Raw genomic sequence first — 27,003 nt, 5'->3', positions numbered from 1 at the left:
CTTAAAATTAAACTTGTCCTGTCTCTGAAACAACTTTTTACATGACATTACAAAGGGAGGGAGGTGGGTTATTGGAATATGCTGAGATGTTTTCGTCTTCTCAGTCAAACGTTCTGTAGGTGCTTGAAGCATTTCATGAGGGAAGTAGTATCTCACAATCCACTGCAAATTGAATTGAGGTTTGGCTGCATTCTGAATGGATACCTAATTGGGGATCCAATCGTTTTAAGTGTGATGGAAGTACATGATTAAATAGAAGTAAAATGGATAGCGACTGCCTTTTCATGTTGACCAAGTGCAAAAATTGAAACTAGCAGACAGAAGGAAAGTAAATGGGTAGATTCTGAAATCCTCTTCTCTCATTGTACCATCATCTAGGGATCTGAACCGGTCTGAATCGGATTCCTCCCTCTCCATGTCTCATTGCGGAGACGCCCAGCGCTGCTCCTCAATTCCACTCTACAGTAAGCAGTCCAGATCCAATGGTGGTTCCTCCACCGACAGCCTTCTGCTGCAGAAAAAGACCTTTGGCATGGAGAAATGTGCCAGTCTCGGAGAGATCCACTCGTCCAGCCTCACCTCAGCCAACTCCATGCGCTCTCTCAACTACACTTCCGAGCAGGACGGCCCGTCATCACCGTCAGGAAAGAGATCCAGCCGAATCTCTCACATCGCAGGAAAGAAGAACCTGTTGGACGAGGACAGTTGCTCCAACGGAGAAGACACTGAAGGTTCCAGCACGAACCGCAAGAAACACGCCTTTACCAAAATCTTCAGAAGGCCAAAGAAATAACAACAGTTTTGGGAACATGTCAAAATATAAAAGGACTAAGACCCGCACAATGGTACTTTCTAATCTTGAAGAGTTTTAGTAAGAAGAACGTCATTTATGTGGAGTTTTGGATTTATATAGTAATTGTTTTGACCAACGGCAACAGGAAGAGTTATTTGTTGGGAACAGGTGTGATATCACTGTACATTTATTTATTTACTTCAACAAATAAGGGCACTAGATGGTAATGTCCATTTTTGGTGCGAGTTTCTTCTGTTTTTAAGTGTAGTTAGCCTGAGCTTGAGCTTTCACTCTCAAAACCAACGCCGAAGCGCATGAAAAGACTTTCAGCCTCTGCCTACTCTATGCTGTTTTACATAGGATTTGCTTGTACTTCTTTCCTTTTCAAGTGCAGCTCAACATTGTGTTGACAAAGCAAAAGATTTGGCCATAAATATTACCATTCACATCCCCTTGCTAAAAAAAAAACAGACCGTATGACACAGTATAAGTATGTGTATTGACCGACAGATGTGAGGCTGAATATATCGTTACTTGCCTCAGATTTCCCCCTACTGTTGCCAAAATTTGTTTGAAAATCTTTTAAACTTTGTTACGTCCTCATGGTGGAGATGACCATGCCTTTCATTTTAAGCATTGCCAAATGTCATTTCATGCGAGTCAGAGATATATACTGTAGTTCTCGTCTCTGTTTCTGATGGTCAGCGTGTAACTACATGCCTTTAATTTCATTCATGCATTTCATACTGGTGAAATAATAAAACAAGATATACAAAGGGAGGTTTGGCAAATTAAAAGTTGAGTGCTAACATACACTGAGGACTTTCTTTTCTTGACACTAGAACACATTTTAAAATACATTTGTCACTATTATTAGGTATTTCTTTTTCACATTTGACTTATTTTATTTAATTTTGGCAGACTTTGTAAAAAAAAAAAGTGAAAGGTCAAATTATTAATTGCATTTTTTTAAATTTACAGGGACAATGTATTATCAAAAAATCTAAATGAAAATCAAAAATGAAATCTGAAATTAATCCGTTTTTAATTTTTTTCAAATTGATTATTTTACATATTGGCACATGCACTAGCACTACCATTCAAAAGTTTGGTGTCAGTAAGATTTCTTTAAGAAATAATTTTATTCACTTTGGGTACTGTGTACTTTTATACACATTAAATTGATAAGTGACTTTTTTTCTTAAACATTTAAAAATACCTTCCATAGACCACAAGAATAATAAAAAAAGAAAACAATGTTTGACGGTTCTCAGAGCTGAATAGGTTTTCTAGAGTAACTTCCTCAGCATTGCATTTTTTTTAAAACCTCTTTGCGTCATGGAGCTGGTGATGAATCTGCAAACGTCTTTTTGAAACCATCGCAGGAAGTAGCTATGCCATAATTGTTTGCAGAAAACCACTGTGAAATATACACCAACGCAGTATGCAGACCCAACGCAGCACGTTCGGTGTATAGATCCCCTCAATTTTTGAATTGTTCATCCAGGGTAAGCTGAACACCAGTGCACTCACTGGACATATTTCTTCTGTGTATTTAATAAATCCTGAAGGTTTGTTTGCATCTACTGTAATGGAGCAGAACATTAAATGGCAGGCATTCGTGCACTGAGAGAAAACATCTAAATCCAGATAGCTCAATGAGTTAGTGTCCACAACAAAGTCCCAACAAGAGCAGGTTTACCACTGTTACCATGGTGCTCTGAATAAACAAACCTGTTTCAGAGCCTCCTCTGTCATAAGGAAGTATGCTACATTCAAGTCCTTGGCAGAACACTGAAATAAGCTGAATCTGCCCTTGGTCAACAGATCAAACAGCTTTTGCTGAGAACAAATTATGAAAACATTTTGATTTTATTTGCTGTATGTGTGGCATCATAAAAAAAAAGGTAATGATTTTATACATTTAAACATTCTAAAGAGGGTTTACAATGCCTCTTGTACTACATTTTATTTTCTTGAGAACAGTTATTTTAAATAATACGTTCAGTTTTGCTGTAGATCGCTTAAAGGCATTGTCTTGACTTGATTTGACCTGGTTCTTGTATATAATGTACATTTCACTGTAAAGGAAAAACAGATCATGTTACTCAGTCTGTTACCTTATAAAATAAGTCTTTACACTCTTTGATGAAAAGACTAGGTGAATGGCATGAAATGGAATCCTTAAGACATCAAGTATTCAACCAGAGATACCAAATGTCTTTTCCGTTTCTCAGTCTCTGGCTTCGGCCTAGCCCCAGTGCTATTTCAAATGAGCAACATCATCATAAATTAAACTAATAATGGTCCTACAAGTCAGTAACATCTTTTCAGTCCAGCTGGACTGATGAGGAAGAGTACTGTTCTCTAGACAGAAGTCCTCACCAGTAAGTGTCCTTTTGAGAGTGTTACGCCTCGCTTATGGCCTCCCAGTTCATGGCGGTGAAGTCTGCTTCAGTCAGGTTAACCGTGAAGGGTCCCTCTATTCTCTGGGGCTCCACGTGCTGCTCCTGTGAGGTCGTGTTTATGTTGTTAACACGCCAGGAGTTGAGGGGACGAATGGATTTCTTAAAGCGCTGAATGTAAGAAACATAGGTCAAAATTAACACATGCAATGTTTATTGAAAAATTAAAGTGCCCTATTATGCCATTTTAAAGGTTGGAGGTCTCCTTCAATAGGTTTACATGCATCCAAGATCAAAAAACACTTTAATTTGCTCATTATCTACAGCATCACCTCTTTTCTCAGTGTCTGAAACGGTTCGATAAAGGATTCAGTCTCTCTAAACCCTGCCTTTCTGAGAGCTACTCTGCTCTGATTGGTCAGATGGCCCAGTCTGTTGTGATTGGTCTACCGCTTACAGCAGGTGTCAGAAACAAAACGCCCATTACCACATTTGAGTGTCTGCTCAGGAGGTTTCCTCGGAGCTTGTTTAGAAAGTGATATGAACAGTAATGATGGCGTCCGTTTTAACCATATCAATTCCAGCTTGAGTCCTCATCCTTTGGAAGTGCATACAAAGTGAATTTGCTTTCAGTGTGCAGAAAACGGTGTTTTCTCGACATATCGACAACACGAACCAGACTCTTCCAGGCCTCAGCTACAAATACAGTGTTTAAGGGCGGGTCAAAGTAGACGCTGTTTCCAGGCAGCCAATGAAGTCCATCGGCTGGCATTCATGCTAATTTGTTACAGGCCTACGTAAGTTTGTGCAGTAAGTAGCCATCTTTCCATCCACTTGTCAATCGAATTATCTGAAGTTCGGTAAAAAACCTCATGTGAATAAAGCTGGTGAAAGTGTGTTTCCATCAAACAGCTTTAAAGTGGATAAAAACCTGTGCGTAATGACGTCACATGCTGTTTTGCGATCAAATTGGTATATCGAATTGATTTGAGACATGTTAAGGTGTTTCCATTCATTTTCTCACCGAATTGCACAACATTCAAGCCAACATTTGCGAACAAAGTTTTACTAGGCAAAATGGATCGCACCATAATAACGTTTCCATCCGCGTTTATCGCATAAGCCCTATATCGATCAAGATAAAATCCGATAAGACCGATCGTATTTCATTTGAGTCGATATTCATGAAATTCAATCGAATTTTAAGTAAATTTAATTTTACTTAATTTTTCATTCGATATCACTTAATGCAGATAAAAACGTGTGGATGGAAACATAGCTAGAGAGACTGGAATTACTGACGACTCGTTTCAGGCAGTTCAGAATCGATTATTTATAGAGCACTTTGATCTTTGAAACTTTGCAGACATTTTACATTCACAAACAGCTATATTACAAACGACACAAAAAGATATATCCAAAAAAGCATAATGGGGCACTTTAAATAATATTTGAAACTTTTATTTAAATCATTTATTTACATTCATTCAAAATGTATTAATTATTCATTTAATTTAAATAATTATTATTATTTGAAATCAAAATTTATTATAACATTATAAATGTCTTTACTGTCATTTTTGATTAGTTAAATGCATCCTTGCGGAATAAAAATGTTAATATATGGTGATTTGGAGGAACTTACATCTTTAAGAGTGCCAGACTCTTTACTGACAGCCACAATGGCCCAGATGAGAATCTGCAGACAGCAGAAGGCACCCATACACACGCCCAGCGCTTTGCCCCAGGTCGGAAACACGTATGAGCCGTAGGTCAGAGACGTGCGGTACATCTCGATGAAGATGTAGGTCAGGATGAACTGCACAGACAAAACAATCGCTTAGCATTCTGAATATAAAGACAGATGCCTCTGTGAATGGGAACCATCACTGTCAGTGTCCCAGCAACTCTGAATTATTCATTACACTGGACGCAGGACAGATATGGTGTTTGGTTCCACACTTTGCTGCAGAGGCAAGTTTCTACCCGTAATACAATTCTGTTCTGACCCTTAAAAGTCTGATGAACATTTCCATATTACATTATTTCACAATTACATAACTGTTCATCATAAACAGAAAGATCACAATATACATCATTACATGTTAAAAGATGAGGCTGATTCCAAAAAACAACCCAACCAAAAACAGGACACTCACTGTAAGCAGAAAGGGAGTGAAAACCACCCAGCAGGCTTTAAAGTACCACAGCAGTTTTGTGCACCAGGGCGGGCAGTGACAGATCATGTCCACAATGTCCTGACAGAACTGGTTCACCCCTGCAATCACATCAGCATATGCAAATATAATATAGATCTCAGAATGCAGTCACATGACGTAAAGGAACATGTGACAGAGAGGTTGATTATTATTTAGCAGACACTTAGCCAAACCAATGAATGTAAAATGACTACAAGAAAATTTAGTATTTTTCTATAAAGCTCTATTGAAACAATATTGGTCTAAAATGGACATGCTGTCAAAATTAGAGAACTTTTCATATAACATTTCATGTAACTCAGAAACACAAAGCAGAATATCTTATATCAGAATAAGTGCATCAGATGTGAATATGCGTGTTGTGTTCTTCATCAGAAGCACCAACAATATCGACCTGATACTGTTCCTTTAAACCATTAATTTTGCTTCCTATGGACTCATAAAAACCCAAAAAGTTGCTTTACTCTAAGGCAATCTGACTGCAGGTGCTTTTCAGTTTTATGTGCTATATGAATCTTAGTTCACACTTGTAGTTGGGTTCTCTTGGTTCTTTTGGTCCAGACCAAAAAGAAAATGATACATTTAGTTCTGATTCACACTGTCATTTTTCAGGCCGAACCTAAAGATACAAAACAATAAAACGGCTTTTATATTGAATATGTATTTTACGACAGAACACTGAAAACAATGCTGTGTTTTGGGCTAAACATGCTCGTTGTATGTGCGTACATGTGATGTTACTTCTACCAGCTTAGAACTCATGAAGAGTTTATAAAATGTGAAAAAGTGTCAAAACAGTACCAGGAATTCCTCGGTTCCACATAAATGAAGATCTGCTGCAAGACAGTATTTTCAACACCTATACGCAACTGTAATGTGCAACTAAGCAAACTAGGTATGCTTGAGCATTCTGTCCTTTTTAGGGTCTCATAGACATGTCCAGTTTTTGGTTCATTTAGATGTCATTGGTCCATGTTGCGTTCATATTTCAGTTTAATTTCAACAGAGTTCATTTCACTTTTTCAGTGGTCTCGGTCCGCTTGTTTGGTGCGCACCAAGGTTCAGATGGCGGCGTTCACACTTATTCAAATAAACCACACCAACAGAGCAATCGCACTAGAGTTTGTTTTAATCGAACCAAACCTGCCAAGTGTGAACACCCCCTTAAACTACTATATCAAAGAGAGTGTACCATAGAAGAATGAGATGCCAATGCACATGAAGAGAGTAATGATGATGAGACCAAAGCTAGTGCTGAAGGAGTCTATAAGCGTGAACCAGTATATCCCACCCTGTGATGAAAAAACACAGGACAAAATGAAAATATGAGACAACAAAAACAGTAATAGCATGAAGAAGATCCCTAATGAACAATATGAAGATGGACAAGATGATGAATTATGATATTAAACATTTCAGAAGCATAACTAAACCTTGGACATCCGTACACAAGTATTTATAAAAATGTCAAATACGGAACACTAATATCGGTTCGTTTGCTCCTCTTACATCAGTGATAAGCAGCAGGCCCATCAGATAGAAGGCGAAACAGAGCAGCGCCAGGAACAGCGTCTTGTGCTTCAGATTGGATCTGAGCTGAGGAAACTCATCCATCACTGCTGTACAGATGCCCTCCATGTTACCAAACTACAGGACACAGAGAGAGAACTTCACAATAGCAAGAATTAAACAAAGGACAGTGTCCTCTCTTAACCTGTCTGGAGTATACAAACATGTCATAAGTTTCCCTGACATCTACATCAACAAAATTAAACAGATCCTCGGTTTGCTGTTAGGGCAACACAAGGACTGCTGTGTGCCATCCATCATTCACCATCATCTGTTTGTGCTCATTCCAAACTGCAGTATATTCAAGCTATATTTGTTGTATATATAAAGCAATACAATACTCTGAAACTGAACTTAGTGACACTGAAAGACAGACAGGGCTTTCAGGGGAAGACAGAGGAAGGAAGACCGCTGTGTTACTGCACATCCCATCCCTGAGCTACAACACTCATTTCAGTAAATGTGCATGAAGACAGGATGTATTGTACACTGTTATTTCACACATCTCTTGACAAATCTGCTTCCTGAATACTGATGTTTCCTACAATAACATTTCGAATCCAGAAACACTGAAACCCGATCACTTGGATTCCTATCAAACAGAGTTCTCACACTTTTGGACCAATCAGGTTCCCATGGCCTTTCCAGTCATTTAATATGGATCATTCTTTCCTTTTTAAAGAAATAAACGGGCATATCTGTATGTCAGGTCCTAGTCTCCCTAGATTCAAATGATTATTCTTATGTGTACAGTACACGTGCACAAATAATGTTTGCATACCATTCAAATGTTTGGGATCCGATTTTTTAAAAGAAATACTTTTTAGACAGGATGCAGTAAGTTGATCAAAAGTGACAGTCAAAGACATGTATAATGTTACAAAAGATTTCTGTTGACTGGAGTAATGACATGAACATTCAGCTTTGCCATTACAGAAATAAATTACATTTTAAATTGTTATGATATTTCACGATATTACTAGTTTACTGTATTTTTTTTTTTTTTTTTTTTAATATATGAGACTTTTTTCAAAAACATTACATATTCTTACCAACCCCAAACCTTTGAATGATAGTGTATGTGTGTGGTGTGACATTAGACACAACATGAAAATGGTCTCCAACATGAATAACTGTCAAACTTAAAAACCTGAATGCACTGCAGGGTCTTACCAGTGTGTCCACTCCCAGCATAAAGAGCATGAGAAAAAACAGAATGGACCAAAACACTGATCCAGGGAGAAGAGCAAGGGCTTCTGGGTAGGCAACAAACGCCAGACCAGGACCTAAAAGGTTAAATACAATGACATAAGTTCTTGAAAAATAATAAACTACGTATTGGCTTTGAAACTGCAAGGATTTAAAAACATTTTATGTGACTGTAAATCATAGGGCTGGTGTGTGCTGAGCTATCCGGGATGTCAGAAGAGGAAGAAAACAGGCTAAACAGGCTGTACCTGTGTCTGCCACCTGACCCACGGGCACTCCCTTCCTCCAAGCCATATGACCCAGGATAGAGAAAATGGCAAAGCCAGCAAAAAAACTGGTAGCGCAGTTCCCTATGGTGATAATCAGAGTATCCCTGCAGGAAAGAAATCATTTTAAGACCTTTAAGTTTCATGAGACCAAAAGCAAAAACTGTTTTTTCCCACAGTAAAAAAGCCTAACCTGATGACATTATTGTCAAATTTATTGTAAGACGCCATTGACAGGAGGCCACCAACACCAATACCCAAAGAATAAAAGATCTGCGACGCAGCATCATTCCACACCTACAATGACAGGAAGTTACAAAGTGTGTACAAAGCTGAAAGAAATGGAAAACTGTAGCATTGATTTAAAAAAAAATTGCATTGTTTAGTAGATGGTACCTGTGCATCAGCCAAATTGACCCAGTTTGGGGTGAGGTAAAAGGCGACACCGTTTAAGGAGCCCTCAAGGGTGGCCCCTCTGATGATGAGGACCACCAGCACAAAATAGGGGAAGGTGGCAGTCACATACACCACCTTACATCAGAGGAAAGATGGGAAAATAATTTGTATCATGTAAGAATATATTCTCCTCTGCTCTGAAATGGCCTCCACACCAGGGAAATTACAATTAACTCAAACCATAAAAAATTCAATTAAATATATTTTTAAAAAACACCATTTTATTTTAGCTAGTTGCCAAGGGAACACACACACAGAGAAACGGGGCTCTCGCTTGATTTCCGGGATATTGTATATAATTTGCGGGCGTCAGGGAGCCGCTATCAATATGCGTGAGACTCCCGGAACTTCCAGAAGAGGTGGGATGTCTGTGATGTATTAAAATAACTATAACTAAAATAAAAATCAATAGCAAGCTAGCAACTATATTAATGTTTTTTAAAAACTTATTTTAAAAAAATTACAAAAAAACCCACAAAAACAATTATTTAAACTTGAACTAAAATTTTATGGAAAAAAAACAAAAACAAAAAAAAAACAACGTAAAGCTACTTTCCTATTGGGATAAAAGCCAACTGGATGCACTGCGACATCTTACCTTGCCGGAGCTGCGAATGCCCTTGAGCATGCAGAGAAAAATGACCACCCAGGCAGCCAGCAAACAGAGAGCGAGAGGCCAACGCACTGGACCGGGATCATGCAGCCCTTCACTGTTCACCACACCCAGAACCTTTACACTGAACACACAAACACTGTGTAAGCCTCAAGTACAACATGCAGTATTGTGCCATCGGCTAGGGCTGTTTCAAGTGGTTTGTGGTACATTAGCATTAGTCTCGCCACAGAACACTAGAATAGATGTTACAGGTCTGTGTGTGTCGGTAACAACAGATCATCACACCTCTAACTGTGGTATTTTTAGATTCAAGGATGTGAACAAACATGAAACATGAACAATCAAATTATGGCAACAATTTCGGTTCATTAGTTCATGCAGGTGAGCTTGAAAATACTTTTACAGCATTTATTTAATCTACACTACCATTCAAAGATTGTCTTAATGCATTTGAAAGAAGTCTTGTGCTTACCAAGGCTGCATTTATTTAAACAGAAATACAGCAAAAACAGTAATATTGTGAAATAATATGACAATTTAAATGATCTGTTTTCTATTTTAATATATTTTCAAATGTAATTTATTCCTGTGATGGCAAAGCTGAATTTTCAGCATCATTACCCCAGTCTTGTCACATGATCCTTCAGAAATCATTCTAATATGCTGATTTGATGCTCGGAAACTTTTCTGATTATTATAAATGTCAAAAACAGTTGTGCTGCTTAATATTTGATACATTCAAGTCCAAATGAACAGCATTTATTTAAAAGAGAAATCATTGGTAACATTATAAATATCTTTAAAGACACCTTTGATCAATTTTATGCATTTTTGTGGAATAAAGGTATTAATTTCTAAAAAGTGACCAAACTTTTGAATGGTAGTGCATGTTAATTTTAACATACACATATTTAATAAATAAAACAGTTATAAACATGATTATGATTACATTAATTATAAACAAATAACAATGAATAGTACATTTATAAATCAACATTAATAAATGCTGTAAATATTAAAATGATTAGTACATGACACTTAACAGATTTACAGACCTATTGTAAAATGTTACCCAAATTTCTATGAAAAACTTCTAATAATCAATTATGCAACACAACTTCTCTTCCAGGCCCTGGTCATATCTAGGCTGGATTACTGCAATGCTCTTCTGGCTGGACTTCCATCATGTGCAACTAAACCTCTACAAATGATCCAAAATGCTGCAGCTCGTCTGGTCTTCAACGAGTCCAAAAGAGCCCACGTCACTCCTCTGTTCATGTCTCTGCACTGGCTACCACTCGCTTCTCGCATCAAGTTCAAGGCATTGACGCTTGCTTACAGATCTATCACAGGCTCAGCTCCCTCCTACTTTCACTCGCTCCTACGAGTTTACCTCCCTACCAGAAGCCTACGATCAGTCAATGAGCGACGGCTCGTGGTACCATCACAGAGAGCCAAAAATGAACTCTCTAGAGAACATTCTCATTCACAGTTCCATGCTGGTGGAATGATCTCCTCCACCCTCATCCGGAATGCAGAATCCCTGACAACATTCAAAAGACAACTGAAAATTCATATCTTCCGTGAGCACTTAACCTCATAAAAATAAAAATAACTCTTTCCTTTTCCCTTAATCCTCCCTTGTCTGGCTTATGCTACTCTGAGAAATGCCTGCACTTTGTATTTTGAGCACTTCTTGCGTTGTTTTTGCCTCTTCACAGTGACTCGCTTTAATTTACTCCTAATAAGTGGCTTACACATCATGTCAGAACTGTGCACATTTTATGGATCATCAGTTAATATATTAATATACACTAGTTTCAAAATCAATGATGGTATTTTTAAAATAATTTTTCATTTAATTGTATTTATTTATAAAAGAAGGCAATTTACAGACTAGTTTAGTAAATTTGTATAGAGAAACTGAGAAAAAAAGAATAATTGAGAATCCTTACTTCCAGAAGACCTCAGAGGGACTTTGGGTGACATTAGTTTTGTTCTGTGGAGAGAAAAATACAGATGATAGGCAGCAGTCTGTAAGGCTACAAATTACAATTGTTCAACATTTTATGTTAACTTTTGAGCAGAAAAGTAAGACTTACTCCACAAAAGGCAATGTTATGAAGGGCATCACATGACCAGGGAAGAGGGCTCTGGAAAGAGCTGCCCAGGTAGTAGAATGTCCAAGCGATAATGACATTATAATAGAGACACACAAGAATGGACACACACAGCATCCCTATGCCAATCCCTGAAACGAGGCCAAGACAACACAGTCAGCTCCTTTTGTTTAGCCCTGTATTTAATTACTGATTATTACAATACAGAGGGGCTATTTATTCTTACTTATGCAAAGTGGTTACACGACTTTGAATAATGAATAGAACTCAAACCCACAGCCCAATTTACAAACCATAATTAAGCTGCTGAATTGGTGAATTGCATGTGTTGTGGTACCTTTGAGGAGCGGACAGCACTTCCAGACGGTAATGGGACCTGCAGCTCCATACTGGCCCAGGCTGAGCTCCATGAGGAAGAGAGGCATTCCAGTGAAGAAAAGCATGATGAAGTACGGGATGAGAAACACACCTGCAACCCAACACAGGATAACAGTCAATGTTCTATTTCAGAAACTTATAAGCTTATTTTGTTGCTCAAACAGTAGAGTATGGCACTAGCCATGCCAAGGTCATAGGTTCGATTCCCAGGAAAGTCGAGAACTGATTAAATGTATTCCTTGAATGCAATGGAAGTCACTTTGGATAAAAGCATCTGCCAAATGCTTACATTTGAATTTTTGTTGTCAATGTTAATTTTCGGCCTTTTAAACACTTTTATTCTTATTCATATTTGTTTTAAATGGCATGAGTCAGACACAGCTCAACATGTTAGAACATGTACACCAACCACTGGGCCACAACCCCAAATGATGTCTTTTGTGCCAGTGATTCCACACTCCTAAATCACTGGGATTTGTCAATGGGTTTCTTTTTCCCTCAGGATTTGCATTATTTATACATTTCACATTAAATAAGTCTCTTCAAACCATCCAGAACCTTAAAAAACTAATATATTTACCTATGGATATGAAAACATCCTGTCAGGAAAGCTGTGATTTTTAAAAAATGTATATAAATGTTAACAGTAAATATTAACAGTAAATCTTAACAGATTTACTGTTAAGAAACTAGTCTAATTGATGTAATAGCTCTACTATGTGATGATGAGGCCAAACAAAGATTATATATGCCCATGTTAAAGTCCTGATAATTCTGTATATAACTAATCATGAACAGAACTGAAACATCACTGTGTGTTAGAGCTGCACAATTAATCGTTAAACGATCGCAATCTCGATTCAAACACCAATCTTATTCCAAAATGTCAACGATTCTCATGAGTCTTTTAAACCTTTGACGAGTCCAATCACAGCGTTGGTGTTGGTGCTGCCGCTGACCCAGAGAGCGCAGTTGTCATTATGTATAGATATGAAAAGCTTCACAAACAATCACACACACAGTATCATTATATTTATCCAGTAATGGATGTATGAGCGAGTCATTGAATCATTCATTCAAACAGATTTTTACAAAAATAATTAATTCAAATTAATAATAAAAAATGTAATATACTATATTGTTTAGGTGTCTATTCAGAATCGTGATTGCTATTTTAAACAAAACAAAAAGTGTGATTCTTAATTTATCCAGAATTGTGCAGCTCTTGACTGGTAAGACTGTTCACCGACCCTTAGGAAAATTATCCATGATTTTGTGATCGGTTACTGTTTGTATTACCATAGTTTTCCGACAAATATGATTAAATGGTGGATAACATCATATCTATAAGAAAATGACAAAAAACATACCACTCTGTGGTATAAATCGTTAATATTTAAATCTGAGTAGAGCTTGCAGTTACAGAGGTGCGGGATATTTCACAAACGCGCTAAGCGGTGCCAATCACAACACACTGGGCCAGCTAACCAAAATCACAGCACATATTCTATTTAAAGGGGTCATATAATGGTACATGCACTTTTACAAGTTGATTGTACTGAAATGTGTGTTGGCAGTGCCTGTACACAACCATCATAAAATGATAAAAATCCATCCAGTGTTTTTGTTTTAATCTCCTTATATGTTTTCCCCTGCCTCAAATCAAGCCGTTCGACCGTGTGACATCACACGGTCGGAAGCCCCTCCCACGATTGTTGATTGACAGGAGCATTTCAACACAGACCCGCCCTCGCTCTTGAGCGAGCTGTCAATCATAGTCTGCGCGGACCGGCGCGGTCATTGTTGATACGCTGGAGCACTGTCTATGAGCAGAATGGCGTCTAAGCGATTGTGGTGTTCTGTTCTTGGGTGTAATAACGAACACAGCAGTCATTTTAATGTTCCTAAATCCGAACCGCTGAAGACGCAGTGGCTGAGTTTGTTTTCGAAGGGAAAATTCCCCACGAGCAACGTCAATGCCCTCATGTTTGCGCGAATCATTTCACACCAGACTGCTTTATAAAGGAGGATCAGTATAAAGCTGGTTTTGCTAAGAAGCTGCTCATGAAAAAAGGATCGGTACCAGATATTCGTGTTCCTGCTGAACCTCTAGAACAACTGAAGTGAGTGTAACGTTTTATTAAACTTTATATTAATATATTAATCTTTGCAAATCGCTAGCTGCACGCTTCACAATGAATGCGTCTAAGGTTTACACTCAGGGTACATTACGGCATGTTTTCTATGAATGATGTTCTCAATATAATTCATAATCCCACGTTTATAATGAACAACACGTTATGGTTATTGTGTTATTGTGTTACAAACGTGTAGGCACAGAACAGAGAGGCGGAGTGAGCAAACCTCATTATCATTTAAAGTCATATGCACTGAAACGGCGTGCTGAAAACAGAGCTGTTTTTGACCAGGTAAAATAAGTGTTTTCTTACAATACTAATGAGAATTTTTAATTTAAACCCTAAAGAATCATATTAGCTTGTACAAAAATGGCATTATATGACCCCTTTAAAAAGGAGGGGCTTCATCCAAAATGACTAGTTCGAGATAGACTGGGGAGAGAGGAGCTGTAATGTAAAATATGTGAAAAATAATGTGTTTTTTGAACAATCAAGCATGAATAATAGGACCCCTTTGAGAATTTACTATGGTAATAAAACCTATAACCTCTCAGTGCTTTTCTACATCACCTATTCCCACAATCCTTGAACAGGTGTCTTCATCTATATTACTAACCATCTTTACATTGCAAATTTCTTCCTTTTTTTGAGGTTGTCTTGGTTTAGCCAAATTTGTTTCAGAGGTTTAAAGGAGGAATGTGCACTCCTCCCTACTACAGGGAAGGGTTTTGGTTTTGGTTGGTTGGTCAGAGGGATGGATTTCAGTTTAGGATTACCAAACGTCCTGGTTTTCCTGTGAAAGACCCATTCACAAAATTATCCGGGAACTTTTTTGGGGCAGAATTCTATTGAAATTACTGCATTTTGCCTGCAAATCTTCACCAGATAATGGTAAATGAACCACACATTTACACTGAGAATAGCTTGTATTTTACAACTTAAATGATCCACAATGTACATTCTGTTCATCCTAACAGATTATTTTTTCATATTTACTGTCGCTCACCTCCTCCATTTCGGTAGCAGAGGTAGGGGAACCTCCAGACATTTCCCAGGCCAACACAGTAGCCAATACAGGAAAGAAGAAATTCATATTTGCCACCCCACTGTTCTCTGGGAGGCAGAGCAGGTGCAGAGGATGGAGCTTGATGCTCAGGTTGGGACTGGGATACGGGGCTGACGGCATCGCGAGAAGACCCGTTCTGCTGTCCTGAACTCTGCCAAGAAGATCATTCAAAGATTATGATCAATGATCAAACACAACCAATATAACAGATCAACACACCTCCTTGTCTTTCAATAATTATGTCAGAAGATATAAAGATGAGTAAGTCCACTCAGAGATCTTTTGAATCAGGCCGTCAGCAGGCTTTAGATATCACACTGGCAACTGCCTAGCCACACCCTAACAACCATCAAGAACACCCTTGCAAAATATCTACCTGACCTTTAAACTTTCTAGCTACTTCAAACTATTCAAATCTTAAACATCAAGATTTTAAAACTACTTCAAACTTTTCACCTTGCTTTCTTAAGCCAACATCAAAGTGTGCCTGGACAAATGCTTTTATCTAGTTTGCATTACTTCTCTTCAAATCAAGCATGAATTGAAGCATGCATTACTTCTCTTCAAATCAAGCATGAATTGAATTTTTTTTTTTTTTTTTTTTTTTTTTTTTTTTTTTAGCTGAAGACTTTGCTCTATAAGCCTGTTCTGTATTTCACTAAAGTCTGGGATGAGGAACTAACGGTCAGTTTGGTTTGTGCAGTATGAACCCTATAGTGAGATAAAAGGGAAGTCATTTGATTGCTAAAAGTACATGGATGACACACTACTGAATAAGGGGGGCTGTAACTGCCATTATTTGCAGGCATTTTTCATCATATAAATATTTATTATTAGGTTGTCTATGGTATGCAGACAGACCAACGTTAAATTTTGTAATCATAGTTTTGTCTTTATCTTTATTCACCTTTCCTTCAGGAATATAGTAGTAGCTTATATCCTCATCCTTCCAATGAACATTTTTATTGGTTTATTATCTACCGAGGGAGTGATAAAGAGAAATTAAGACAAGTCACAATTCACTTTCACTGTATGGAAAGAAGAAAGTGAATAGTGACTGAGGCCGTTATTCTCCTTTTGATAAAAAAAAAAAAAAGCAAAACATTTATGGAACCAAATGAGGGTAGAATTAGCATTTTTGATTACCTATACCTTAACACAAATGTAATAATACTAACTAACCTTTTTTTTTAAACTAACTTTTACAACAACAAAAAAACTAGTTAACCGTGGTGAAACGCATTCATGGACAGGAATGAGAGCAGACGGGTTGTGTTACCTCGACAAACCAGCAAACCAACCAACAGTGTTCAAACGAGTCCAAGTTTCATTCAAAACTCAAATAACATCAAAACCCTAGAGTAAAATAAGAATTTGCGTTTATTAGTATTAGTAAGTACCTCTCTTGTAGGTGCTGCGTTCACATTCACACCGTTTCCAGGTGCTGTTCTCGCCTCCTCCTCACTTGGCATCTCCCCAGCGCTTTTCTTCTGATGCTCGCTATTGTTCACTTAATGGTTTCATCGAGAATCCTGGTTAACTCTAAAACAGAGTGCAATGTTCTAGAGACCTTTCATAGATACCTTAGAATAAAATAGAATAATCTTGACTACAAGGCGCAGCAGGTGGACTGCAATGACCCATGTTGTTGGTGGTTGGTTGGGGGGAGGGAGGAACAGTCGATGAAGGGAGGCGCCGGAGTCTGTTCCGCACACAGAGCTCACCTTCCTGCAGGTAAACTCGTAAATAATGCCCCTCCTATGAACACTGTTGGGTCATTCCCATCCCATCCTCCATTCTTTTTAATATTTATCAGTCCATATATGTAGCTTTCAGTCTGTCTCTGACGTGACTCTAAACTGTAGGTGCAGACAAGTGATAAGCGTATTCGTCTCATTTCAACAGGAAGTCACTTCTGCAGGCAAGTTCGCTACAACAGCAGGAAACCGCAGTGTGTCCTGGCTTGGTAGCCTATGACACAACTCGATTTTTGAGTCAGCAGCAGACACAAAATCTATTATATTTTAAATACACAAATAAAATAATACAATTTAATAAAAATAATTGTATGCAATCAGTATTTACAAATGCTATTTATTTGTTCATTTAAAATGTATTAATCTATTCTAGCTTATTATTTGTGTAGGCCTATTTATTCATAAACGTTAACATAAATATGTATTATTAAATACATTTATTTATGTATTTATTTTAATATACAAACTGGATGTGATTATATCAAAAACTCTTACAAAACAGTGTTAATTAATCAGTTTTCTACAAGTAAAAAAAACATGTCTAAAACTGAACATGATGAAAATATTTTACTTTATTTTATTTGTGATTTCAAATTCAAATAGGAGCTTCATAAACAGTTTTAGAGATTTCAGTCTTTATAATTCAAACATGATCTGTACTTGCATGATGACAATATAGATATGCAGCTATATTTACATCAGGGAATTACGATAGTAAAACCAGAAGTTCTATAATAGGCTATAAGTGTTATCCTAAAATATCAATGGGATAAATGAACAGAAATGGTTGCCAGTCAAACTAATTTAATCTGTAAATAGCTGAACATCATGAATTTTGGGATGTATGTATAGGATGTTTTATACTGTTGTGTTACGTATTCATTGTTGTATTTCTTATATCGGTAGCTGTTTAATTTTGTTGTGTTGTGTTAGGTTTAGAAATTTTGAGGGAATGTCTATAATCTTGAGAAGGCAAATATTTCAGTTTCTCATGTGGACACATTCAGTTGTCACCTGAGTTGGAAATTATGTCACTGTATGGAAAGTGATGTCATGGCAATGCTGATTGGCTGATGGTACCACAAGTACTGTGAAGAAAGATTTTAAAGTCAGCATGAACGGTTGTTCATGGAAGTTGTGATAGTCTTTTCTTCCCTATTATGATGTATATTCTTAGTGAAACGGCTTCTCGCATAAGAAAATAATGTAGGGAGGGACTTTCCATTGGGAATTGATTAGATAGCTGTGGTTTGGTATTGCTGTGATGTCATGTCATGTGAGTGACAGGTTGTCCCGCCCTCACACCAGTTAACACGTAATCAGAGAAGAGAAGAGATGTCGCTGCAAAGAGGAAATATATTTTTATTAAAGGTTACGAATGAATTAAGTCCACATGATTTAAAAAAAAATTTATGTGCACGAATAAATCATTTAAAATAAATACTGCAATGTTACATTAAAACCTGTGCCAGCCAAGCAAATGAGATACATGAGAATGCTAACAGAGCTTTCTCCTGGATTAGACATCTAGCTCATAGCTATCTTATTGGTACATGATCTCTGACATCAAAGGTGGATGTTGGATGATAAGACATGGCTCGTAATCTCCATTCCAGTTCATCCCAAAGGTGTTCAATGGGGTAGAGGTCAAGGCTCTGTGCGGGTCAATTTCTTCCACACCAAACTCATCCAACCATGTCTTTACGGACCTTGCTTTGTGCACTGGGTCTCAGTCATGCTGGAATAGAAAAAGCCTTTCCCAAACTGTTCCCACAAAGTTGGAAGCATAGCATTGTCCAAAATGTTTTGGTATGCTGAAGCAATACGTTTTCCCTTCACTGGAAAAGGGGCCTATAGTCCAACCCCAGAAGAACATCCCTCCTCCACCAAACTTTACAGTTGGCACAATGTAGTCAGGGAGGAAACGTTCTTCAGGCATTCGCCAAACACTGACTCGCCCATCAGATTGCAAAACTGATTCATGACTCCACAGAACATGTTTCCACTGCTCCAGAGTCCAGTGGCGGCACACTTTACGTCACTCCATCTGACGCTTGGCATTGTACTTGGCTTTCATGAAGCTGCTCGGCCATGGGAACCCATTCCATGAAGCGCTGTGTTTCTGCTATATCCAATAATACCACTTACAGTTGACTGTGGAATATATAGCAGGGATGAAATTTCACAAACAATATGCTTATTGCAAAGGTGGCATCCTATCACAGTACCACACTTGAATTCACTGAGCTCTTCAAAACTACCCATTAATTTTAACTAATGTTTTATGCACCTGTGGTAATGGGTCTGATTGAAATGCCTGGATTCAATAACTAAGTGGTGTGTCCCAGTTATTTTATCCATCTGTGTGTTTTGTTTTGTTTTGTACAGAATCCAAAAAAAAAAAAAAATTCAGACATTTCAAGTGACCATTGTACATATTTGTATTGATACTTTTTTATGTAACGATTATAATGTTACATCACTCTTTTCCGTTGTCTAATAAATTTGATGACGACGAAGAAGAAGGAGCGAAAGGCCATTGGCTAAGATTCTTGTTCCGGAAGGTGACGAAAAACGTTCTGGCGGGTTTGTGTTTCGCGCTCAGCACTTGTTCATAACAACTGTCTGCAGGAGCAGCTGTGAGGCCGGCCAGCAGAACAACACTTTATCTACAAATAACAGCTACTATTTGTACTTTTTTTTTTGGTGCTGTGCTCTCTACCAGAGACCTTAATCATGCACGTGATCAAGCGAGGTAACGTAAAGTCCCACTCATCCTCCAAGTAACGTTAGCTTACCTGTTCATTTGCAATATAGTAAAAAAAAAGTGCTATTTAAATGCTAATATAAGTGTAACTACTGTTTCTGAATTGTTCTCATCATAACTACAATGATGGCAGGTCTGCAAAACAAACATTTATTGACCTTAATCGTGTTTCAATGTCTGCACGTAAAGAGAAGAATGTAACGTTAAATCTATTGAGTTCATTTGAAGTCTTAGATAAGGTCGCATAATTATTTGCTGTGTGTTATTAAATTGACTTTTCCAACTACATAACCTAATCTTTGAGAATATGTTTATGTTAGCAGCCGACTAGCTGTTCCCTTTGTTAACTCAAAGTTGGCGCCAACCGCTTTATTAACTAGGTCATTGCGGGTAACGTTAATGCTAAAAATACATATCGTCGAGTTACAGGTTATAAAAGTTTAAAGTTGTAATGCCACACTCACGAGCAGCATATTTTTATCCACATTTCATGTCTTTATTTGAAGTTCATATCATGTCTTTATTTGCAGTTCATATCATGTCCATGTATTCTTTTTTATGGGTGTTATTATATTTGACTTAATATTTTGACTTAATTATTTATCTGATGTTTTTGTTGTCTCAGATGGGCGCCAGGAGCGTGTTATGTTCGACAAAATCACATCACGTATACAGAAACTTTGCTATGGACTCAACTCTGAATTTGTCGATCCTGTAAGTTATGAAAATGCTTCCAAACATCTTAAATTTGTCTCACTTTGCACAGCCAACCATTGCCTAGTCCAGGGGTTTTCAATCTTTTAGATGCCACGGCTCCCAAATATGATTATCCCTGTGCAAGGGACCCCCCCACATCCAATTTGAAAACCCATGGCCTAGTCACATAATACAATTTCCCCCGGTTTCACAGATAAGGCTTAAGCCTAATCCTGGACTAAAATGCATGTTTGAGCTGTCTTAACTGAAAGCAACTTGCACTGACATCTTAAAATATGTCAGTGCCATTGTTTTGTCTCAAAATGCCCACCAGTAATGTTTTTTCTACACCATGTTGTTTATAAAAACTACTTGGATGACCTAATTAAACTGAGACCTAATTCTGGCTTAATCTAAGCCCTGTCTGTGAAACCAGGCCTTTGTCATTCATCAAACAGTACATTCATAACAGGCCACTTCCAACTTCTGTTAGAAGAGCCAACACCCTAGTAATATTTAAACAAACTGTATTGGCCACCCTCAAACATAATGCTTAGAACCTTGCATAACATCTAGGTCTTCCATGTAGCCCTGTATTAAGTCATTTCATTAAAGAAGCATCTTCCAAGAAGCCAAATGTAAAGCTCTGACCCTATGTCGCATGGTTTTGCTTTGCAGACTCAGATCACAATGAAGGTGATTCAGGGCCTTTACAGCGGCGTGACCACGGTAGAGCTGGACACCCTGGCTGCTGAGATCACTGCCACCCTCACCACCAAACACCCTGACTATGCCATCCTAGCAGCCCGCATCGCTGTGTCCAACCTTCACAAAGAAACTAAGAAGGTCTTCAGTGGTGAGTGGCCATGCATCACCCGTTTCATGTCAATGTTACACTTCACAATCTATGAATTAATGCCTTTAATTTGCTTGCTTGCCTCCAATCATAGATGTTATGGAGGACCTCTACAACTATGTGAATCCCCTGAACAGCCGCCACTCGCCTATGGTTTCAAAAGAAACCCTTGATATTGTTTTGGCCAACAAAGATGTAAGTATGATATGCACATTTCTCTTATTTTATCCCCACAGTGTCACAAGTATTTGTAATTAATGTGTTTTTTCCTTATTTCCATAGCGCCTCAACTCAGCCATCATATTTGACCGAGATTTCTCTTACAACTTCTTTGGCTTCAAGGTAATTCTGAAACAAGAGAAAATGTAAAAAAAAAAAAAATACACTAATGTTTGCCTGAAAGTCATTTTGTGGTGTTAATCTCATTCTTTAACATTTCGTTTAGACATTGGAGCGCTCGTATCTGCTGAAGATCAATGGAAAGGGTAAGTTAGTTAAATGAAATCCACTGTATGCAAATAAAATAGTCAAATTATGACAGGGAAATGAAGAGTAGGGCTGTGACGGTGGCAGTTTTTTTTACCACCGAGGTGGTAATGGACCAACTACTGGCAGTGTTTGGGGGGGTGGAAAATATATATATATATAATATATATACTTCCGTCAGTGGAATATATGGGCTCGCGTACCTCTCTCATTCTGCATTAATCCAAATATTTCTGTTGCTGCGATGTTACATTTAATTGCTAACCTATTATATCTTTGGTAAACAAAGCATTGTGCTTCACTTGTGTCATAATGGTCACGTAAAACAGCATTCACAAACTGAAAAAGTGTTTTGGCTTATCAACGCTGGTGCTACTTGGCCACCATTTTGCGTTTGTCAAATTTACCAGCACAGCCCTAATGGAGAGAAGAGGAAAAAATAGAAAACCATAAAGAAAAGACCAAAATAAGAAGTGGTAGATTGCATTTTTAATGAAGGAAATCCAAGTGAGGTGAAGAAGAACAAAGAGACTGACCTGAATGGTAAACGTTCCTGTGACACTGTGACCGCTTCTGTTTTCAGTCGCTGAGCGCCCACAGCACATGCTGATGAGAGTGTCCGTGGGCATCCACAAGGAGGACATTGCAGCAGCTATTGAAACCTACAACCTGCTGTCTGAGAAGTGGTTCACTCATGCTTCTCCTACACTCTTTAACGCTGGCACCAACCGGCCACAGCTCTCCAGGTGAGCACCAGGAAATCAGTCACTATACAGCAATCAGACACAAGGGGGCAGTTTTTCAAAACAAATGTTTTCCTATTTACTGTTTGCAAAGTCCGTAGACTACTGTATGCGTAACACAAGCAACTTCCTTTTGTCAAATGTCTAGTTGCTTCCTGCTTGCTATGAAAGATGACAGTATTGATGGGATCTATGACACATTGAAGCAGTGTGCCCTCATCTCTAAGTCTGCCGGAGGTATCGGGGTGGCAGTGAGCTGCATTAGAGCCACTGGCAGCTACATCGCAGGGGTGAGTTTTCTTCATCCTCTGCTTTAGATTCATTCCAATGGTACTTTAAAATTCAGCAGTTGGGTTTACTTAATATCTTTTGTCATTTAGACAAATGGCAACTCAAATGGCCTGGTTCCTATGCTTCGTGTCTACAACAACACAGCACGCTATGTGGACCAAGGAGGAAATAAGGTAAGACATTTTACATGTGATATTTAAGGGGGGTTAAGTTTGGCTTGAATTACTGACATTTTCTGTCCTCCTCACTTCAGAGACCAGGAGCTTTTGCCATGTACCTGGAGCCCTGGCATTTTGACATTTTTGACTTCCTAGAGCTCAAAAAGAATACTGGAAAAGAGGAACAGAGAGCTAGAGATCTGTTTTATGCCCTCTGGATCCCTGATCTGTTCATGAAGAGAGTGGAGACCAATGGGGTGAGCCCACTTTAAACTTAACAATTATTTGATATTTTTAAAATATCAGATTTCTTCATGTATCTTTTATTCAGCCAAGATGGAAGATCAAAAGATAAAACATTTTTTAAACTTTCTATTTATCAAAGAATCCTGGGGGGGGCACTGTTATTAAGCAGCACTGTTTTCAACATTGATAAGAAGTTTCTTGACTTATGCAGCAAATCAGCATATTAGAATGATTTTTGAAGGATCATGTGACACTAATGATGCTAAAAAATGAGCTTTACCATCACAGGAATAAATTAGTTGAAAATCTATAAAAAATAGAAAAAAGTTTTGTAATGCTGTAGTACTTCACAATATTACTGTTTTACTGTATTTTTAATTAATAAATGCAGCCTTTGTGAACACGAGACTTCTTTCTAAAACATTACAAAATCATACAGATCCCAAACTTTTGAATGGTTTGTTTATATATTGGTTTTTATATACATAAAGTTTAACACATCCAATTTAGTTCAAATGCTTCATTTTAAGAACAAAAACTCATGTGGCTCCTCCTATCCCATGTAGGACTGGTCTCTGATGTGCCCCAGTGACTGTCCCGGGCTGGATGAGTGCTGGGGAGAGGAATTTGAGAAGCTCTACACAAGGTGTGAAAATATTAATTCTACTACTGTGAAACTATGAAACTCATTGTTTATTAATCATTCAGTGATCTTTTGTTTTAGTTATGAGCAGGAGGGCAAAGCTAAGCGTGTGGTGAAAGCTCAGCAGGTCTGGCATGCCATCATTGAGTCTCAGACAGAGACCGGCACACCCTACATGCTTTACAAGGATGCCTGCAACCGCAAGAGCAACCAGCAGAACCTGGGCACCATCAAATCCAGTAACCTGTGCACAGAGATAGTAGAATACACCAGTAAGGATGAGGTAGGGAGGGTGCAGAATACCTACACAAAGTATAATGGTAACACTTTACAATAAGGTACATTAGTTAACTATCTCAGTTAACATGAACTAAGAATGAACAATACTTCAACAGCATTTATTAATCTTAGTTGTTATTTATTTCAACATTTACTTGGGTTAAGGTTGTATTTGTTAACATTAATGCAATGTGACTTAACATGAACAAACAATGAACAGTTGTATGTTTATTAACTGACATTAAAAAATATGAATTAATACAGTAACAAATGTATTACTCATTGTTAGTTAATACATTAACTAATGTTAACTAATGAACCTTATTGTAAAGTGTTACCAGTATAATATCGCTTACTGTCTGTCACATGACAAGTTGACTCTATTGGAAAGTGCATTCATGAAGAACCACACTCCCTTGTAGGTGGCTGTTTGCAACCTGGCATCCATTGCACTTAACATGTACGTCACCTCAGAGCGAACGTTTGACTTCCAGAAGTTGGCCTCTGTTACAAAGGTCATTGTGAGGAACCTGAACAAAATCATCGATATCAACTACTACCCAGTGATAGAGGTGAAGTGCTGTTTATTCCGTTATAACCATCCTGCACTATTGTAATCGCTACTGAGGTTGAACATCTCTCTCAATTGACAGGCAGAGAACTCCAACAAGCGTCACAGGCCCATCGGTATTGGTGTTCAGGGTCTGGCCGACGCCTTCATTCTCATGCGCTTCCCCTTCGAGAGCGCAGAGGCTCAACTTCTCAACACACAGATCTTTGAGACCATCTACTACGCTGCCTTGGAGTCCAGCTATGAGCTGGCTGCAGAATTGGGACCGTATGAAACCTACCCTGGGTGTCCTGTGAGCAAGGGTGTAAGTTAGATGTTTATAGTTTAAGGAAATCTGATATTAGTTGAGATTTACAGAGCTCTTATTGTTCCTGGTGTGATTTCACAGATTCTGCAGTATGATATGTGGGAAAAGACACCTACAGACCTGTGGGACTGGGCGGCACTCAAGGAGAAGATCGCAAAGTTAGTAACTGCTCATTCATAAATGTGTTATTTAAAACTTTACATTTTACCATGTAATTCCTATCTATGTTGTAAAGGTTTTACTGATGGATGTTCATATATCATTTGCCTGATTTTATGTTTAGTTCCTAATATTTTCTTTTTTGTTTGTCTTTTGGCTGTTGACAGTATTTTCTAATTTATGGAGTGATCGAAAAGATATATCGAAAATCCCTTCTTTAAAAACCTTTAACTCTAATGTCAACTAAATGAAACCATTTTGAACCAAGCTTTATCCAATGTTCAGATTTTTTTTCTGGAAATTAATGCAAATGAGTGCATGTTTGATTAGATAATGCCACTATACTGTGGAGATCGCGAGTCAGCATTGTCCACTTCATCATTGCAGCTGACACAGAAAACGCTCATTTATAATTAATAAATACTTAAAATGTCTCCTTGCAGTTTTTTCCTGACATATTCATAATAATCATTACTTTTGCTGGTGCTTTGTGGGCAAGATTTATGCGGAATAGGGTATATTACACCTATATATTAAACGCTCATTGTTTTAGTATTCTCAGTATTTAAGTAATTAAATTAACAAATGTGCGATTAGTCGACTAATGGCTTACATGAATGACTAGTCGACTAGAAAAATCTTTAGTCAAGGGCAGCACTAATATATATATATATGCACACATTTATTATTCTTTTTCTCCTCAGGCATGGTGTGCGTAACAGTCTGCTGCTGGCTCCCATGCCCACTGCTTCCACAGCTCAGATCCTGGGCAACAATGAGTCAATCGAGCCCTACACTAGCAACATCTACACACGCAGAGTTCTGTCTGGAGAGTTTCAGGTGGGCTTGATGTTACAGTGAACGTTTGCAAGATAAACTGACGTCTTTGTACATCATTAACTAGTGGGTTTCGTTTACCTCTAGATCGTGAACCCACATCTTCTCAAAGACCTCACAGAAAGAGGTCTTTGGAACGAGGAAATGAAAAACCAGCTAATTTCTCAGAACGGATCCATCCAGGTTAGTTGGCATTTACAATTTAGATGACTTTTTTTGTTTTTGCTTTGTCACTTTCTAAACGTCCTTCTTTTTGCAGAGCATTCCCACAATACCAGATGACCTGAAGGAGCTGTATAAGACGGTGTGGGAGATCTCTCAAAAGACCATCTTAAAGATGGCTGCAGATCGAGGAGCCTTCATTGACCAGAGCCAGTCCCTCAACATTCACATTGCTGAACCCAACTATGGCAAACTGACCAGCATGCACTTCTACGGCTGGAAGCAGGTAAACTAGATACTTCATGAGCCTGGGAAGTTTAGGAATTAGTTGATAGATAAATAGTACGTCTACTTCTCTCCACAGGGACTTAAAACAGGAATGTACTACCTGAGAACTAAACCAGCTGCCAACCCCATCCAGTTCACTCTGAACAAAGAGAAACTGAAGGAGACGCAGAAAAGTGAGGAGGAAGCCAGAGAACGCAACATAGCCGCCATGGTGTGCTCGCTGGAGAACCGAGACGAGTGTCTGATGTGCGGTTCATAAACTGAACTGTGTGTACAGTAATAAACCTTTTATAATGGGCATAGAGAATAATTAATATGAATAATATTATTATACTTTTCCATCTGTGTACAATAAAGAATTTTGGTAAGATCAAACTTTGTTCAGATTTATGAAAAGATGTTTTGGAGTAATTTTGAATATGATCCTTCTGGCAGAGTTTCCTAAAACTCGTGGTTGAGGGACAATAAATTGTCAACACGCACAATGTAATTTATAGTGTAATGTTTTTGGAAGGGAATGTT

At 38.1% G+C, this 27,003-nt stretch overlaps 3 protein-coding genes across 4 annotated transcripts in view; 2 read left to right on the top strand and 1 right to left on the bottom strand.

The window, feature by feature from the left end:
* The window catches only part of stim1b (stromal interaction molecule 1b), a 38,570-nt gene extending 37,258 nt beyond the window's left edge, over window positions 1-1,312 (top strand). Inside the window, exon 13 of one of the 2 annotated variants that reach the window (XM_056262076.1) lies at window positions 379-1,312. In XM_056262076.1, the coding sequence (XP_056118051.1) occupies window positions 379-793 (415 nt within the window). In that variant the 3' untranslated portion in view covers window positions 794-1,312. The remainder of the gene's footprint in view (window positions 1-378) is intronic. The other variant, XM_056262075.1, reaches the window with a different exon arrangement.
* A 1,883-nt stretch (window positions 1,313-3,195) lies between these two features.
* On the bottom strand, window positions 3,196-17,108 carry slc6a7 (solute carrier family 6 member 7). The gene is made up of 15 exons (XM_056262074.1): window positions 16,636-17,108; window positions 15,176-15,386; window positions 11,991-12,122; window positions 11,636-11,784; window positions 11,489-11,532; window positions 9,516-9,654; window positions 8,858-8,992; window positions 8,655-8,758; window positions 8,444-8,568; window positions 8,160-8,272; window positions 6,927-7,064; window positions 6,610-6,709; window positions 5,358-5,476; window positions 4,844-5,017; window positions 3,196-3,369 (listed from the first exon to the last, which is right to left on the bottom strand). Exons 1-15 carry the CDS (start codon window positions 16,705-16,707, stop codon window positions 3,202-3,204), a joined length of 1,923 nt encoding a protein of 640 aa, XP_056118049.1. The 5' UTR covers window positions 16,708-17,108; the 3' UTR covers window positions 3,196-3,201.
* Window positions 17,109-19,562: 2,454 nt separating this feature from the next.
* On the top strand, window positions 19,563-26,779 carry rrm1 (ribonucleotide reductase M1 polypeptide). Its single transcript, XM_056262073.1, has 19 exons — window positions 19,563-19,747; window positions 20,385-20,473; window positions 21,134-21,311; window positions 21,406-21,506; window positions 21,594-21,653; window positions 21,757-21,796; window positions 22,381-22,543; window positions 22,689-22,830; window positions 22,921-23,004; window positions 23,085-23,246; window positions 23,802-23,881; window positions 23,960-24,161; window positions 24,580-24,729; window positions 24,811-25,032; window positions 25,117-25,193; window positions 25,899-26,034; window positions 26,119-26,214; window positions 26,291-26,479; window positions 26,558-26,779. The coding sequence occupies exons 1-19, from the start codon at window positions 19,729-19,731 to the stop codon at window positions 26,738-26,740; spliced, it is 2,373 nt and encodes a 790-aa protein (XP_056118048.1). The 5' UTR covers window positions 19,563-19,728; the 3' UTR covers window positions 26,741-26,779.
* Window positions 26,780-27,003: the final 224 nt, after the last annotated feature.

Source organism: Rhinichthys klamathensis, unplaced genomic scaffold (genome assembly GCF_029890125.1).
Source record: "Rhinichthys klamathensis goyatoka isolate OS25496 unplaced genomic scaffold, OSU_Roscu_1.1 h1tg000191l_1, whole genome shotgun sequence".
Lineage (NCBI taxonomy): Eukaryota > Metazoa > Chordata > Actinopteri > Cypriniformes > Leuciscidae > Rhinichthys > Rhinichthys klamathensis.
The sequence above is the reverse complement of the archived record's forward strand: the minus strand, read 5'-3'. Positions and strand labels throughout refer to the sequence as shown.

Bases quoted from the DNA above. Each gene is read 5' to 3' on its own strand.
- slc6a7 (XM_056262074.1), bottom strand. From the start codon at position 16,707: ATGCCAAGTGAGGAGGAGGCGAGAACAGCACCTGGAAACGGTGTGAAT. The intron at 15,387-16,635 runs GTACTTACTAAT...TCTTCTTGGCAG, and splicing joins ACGCAGCACCTACAAGAGAG to AGTTCAGGACAGCAGAACGG. The intron at 11,785-11,990 runs GTACCACAACAC...GCCTCGTTTCAG, and splicing joins GTGCTGTCCGCTCCTCAAAG to GGATTGGCATAGGGATGCTG.
- rrm1 (XM_056262073.1), top strand. The intron at 23,005-23,084 runs GTAAGACATTTT...TCCTCACTTCAG, and splicing joins TGGACCAAGGAGGAAATAAG to AGACCAGGAGCTTTTGCCAT. The intron at 26,035-26,118 runs GTGGGCTTGATG...GTTTACCTCTAG, and splicing joins TTCTGTCTGGAGAGTTTCAG to ATCGTGAACCCACATCTTCT.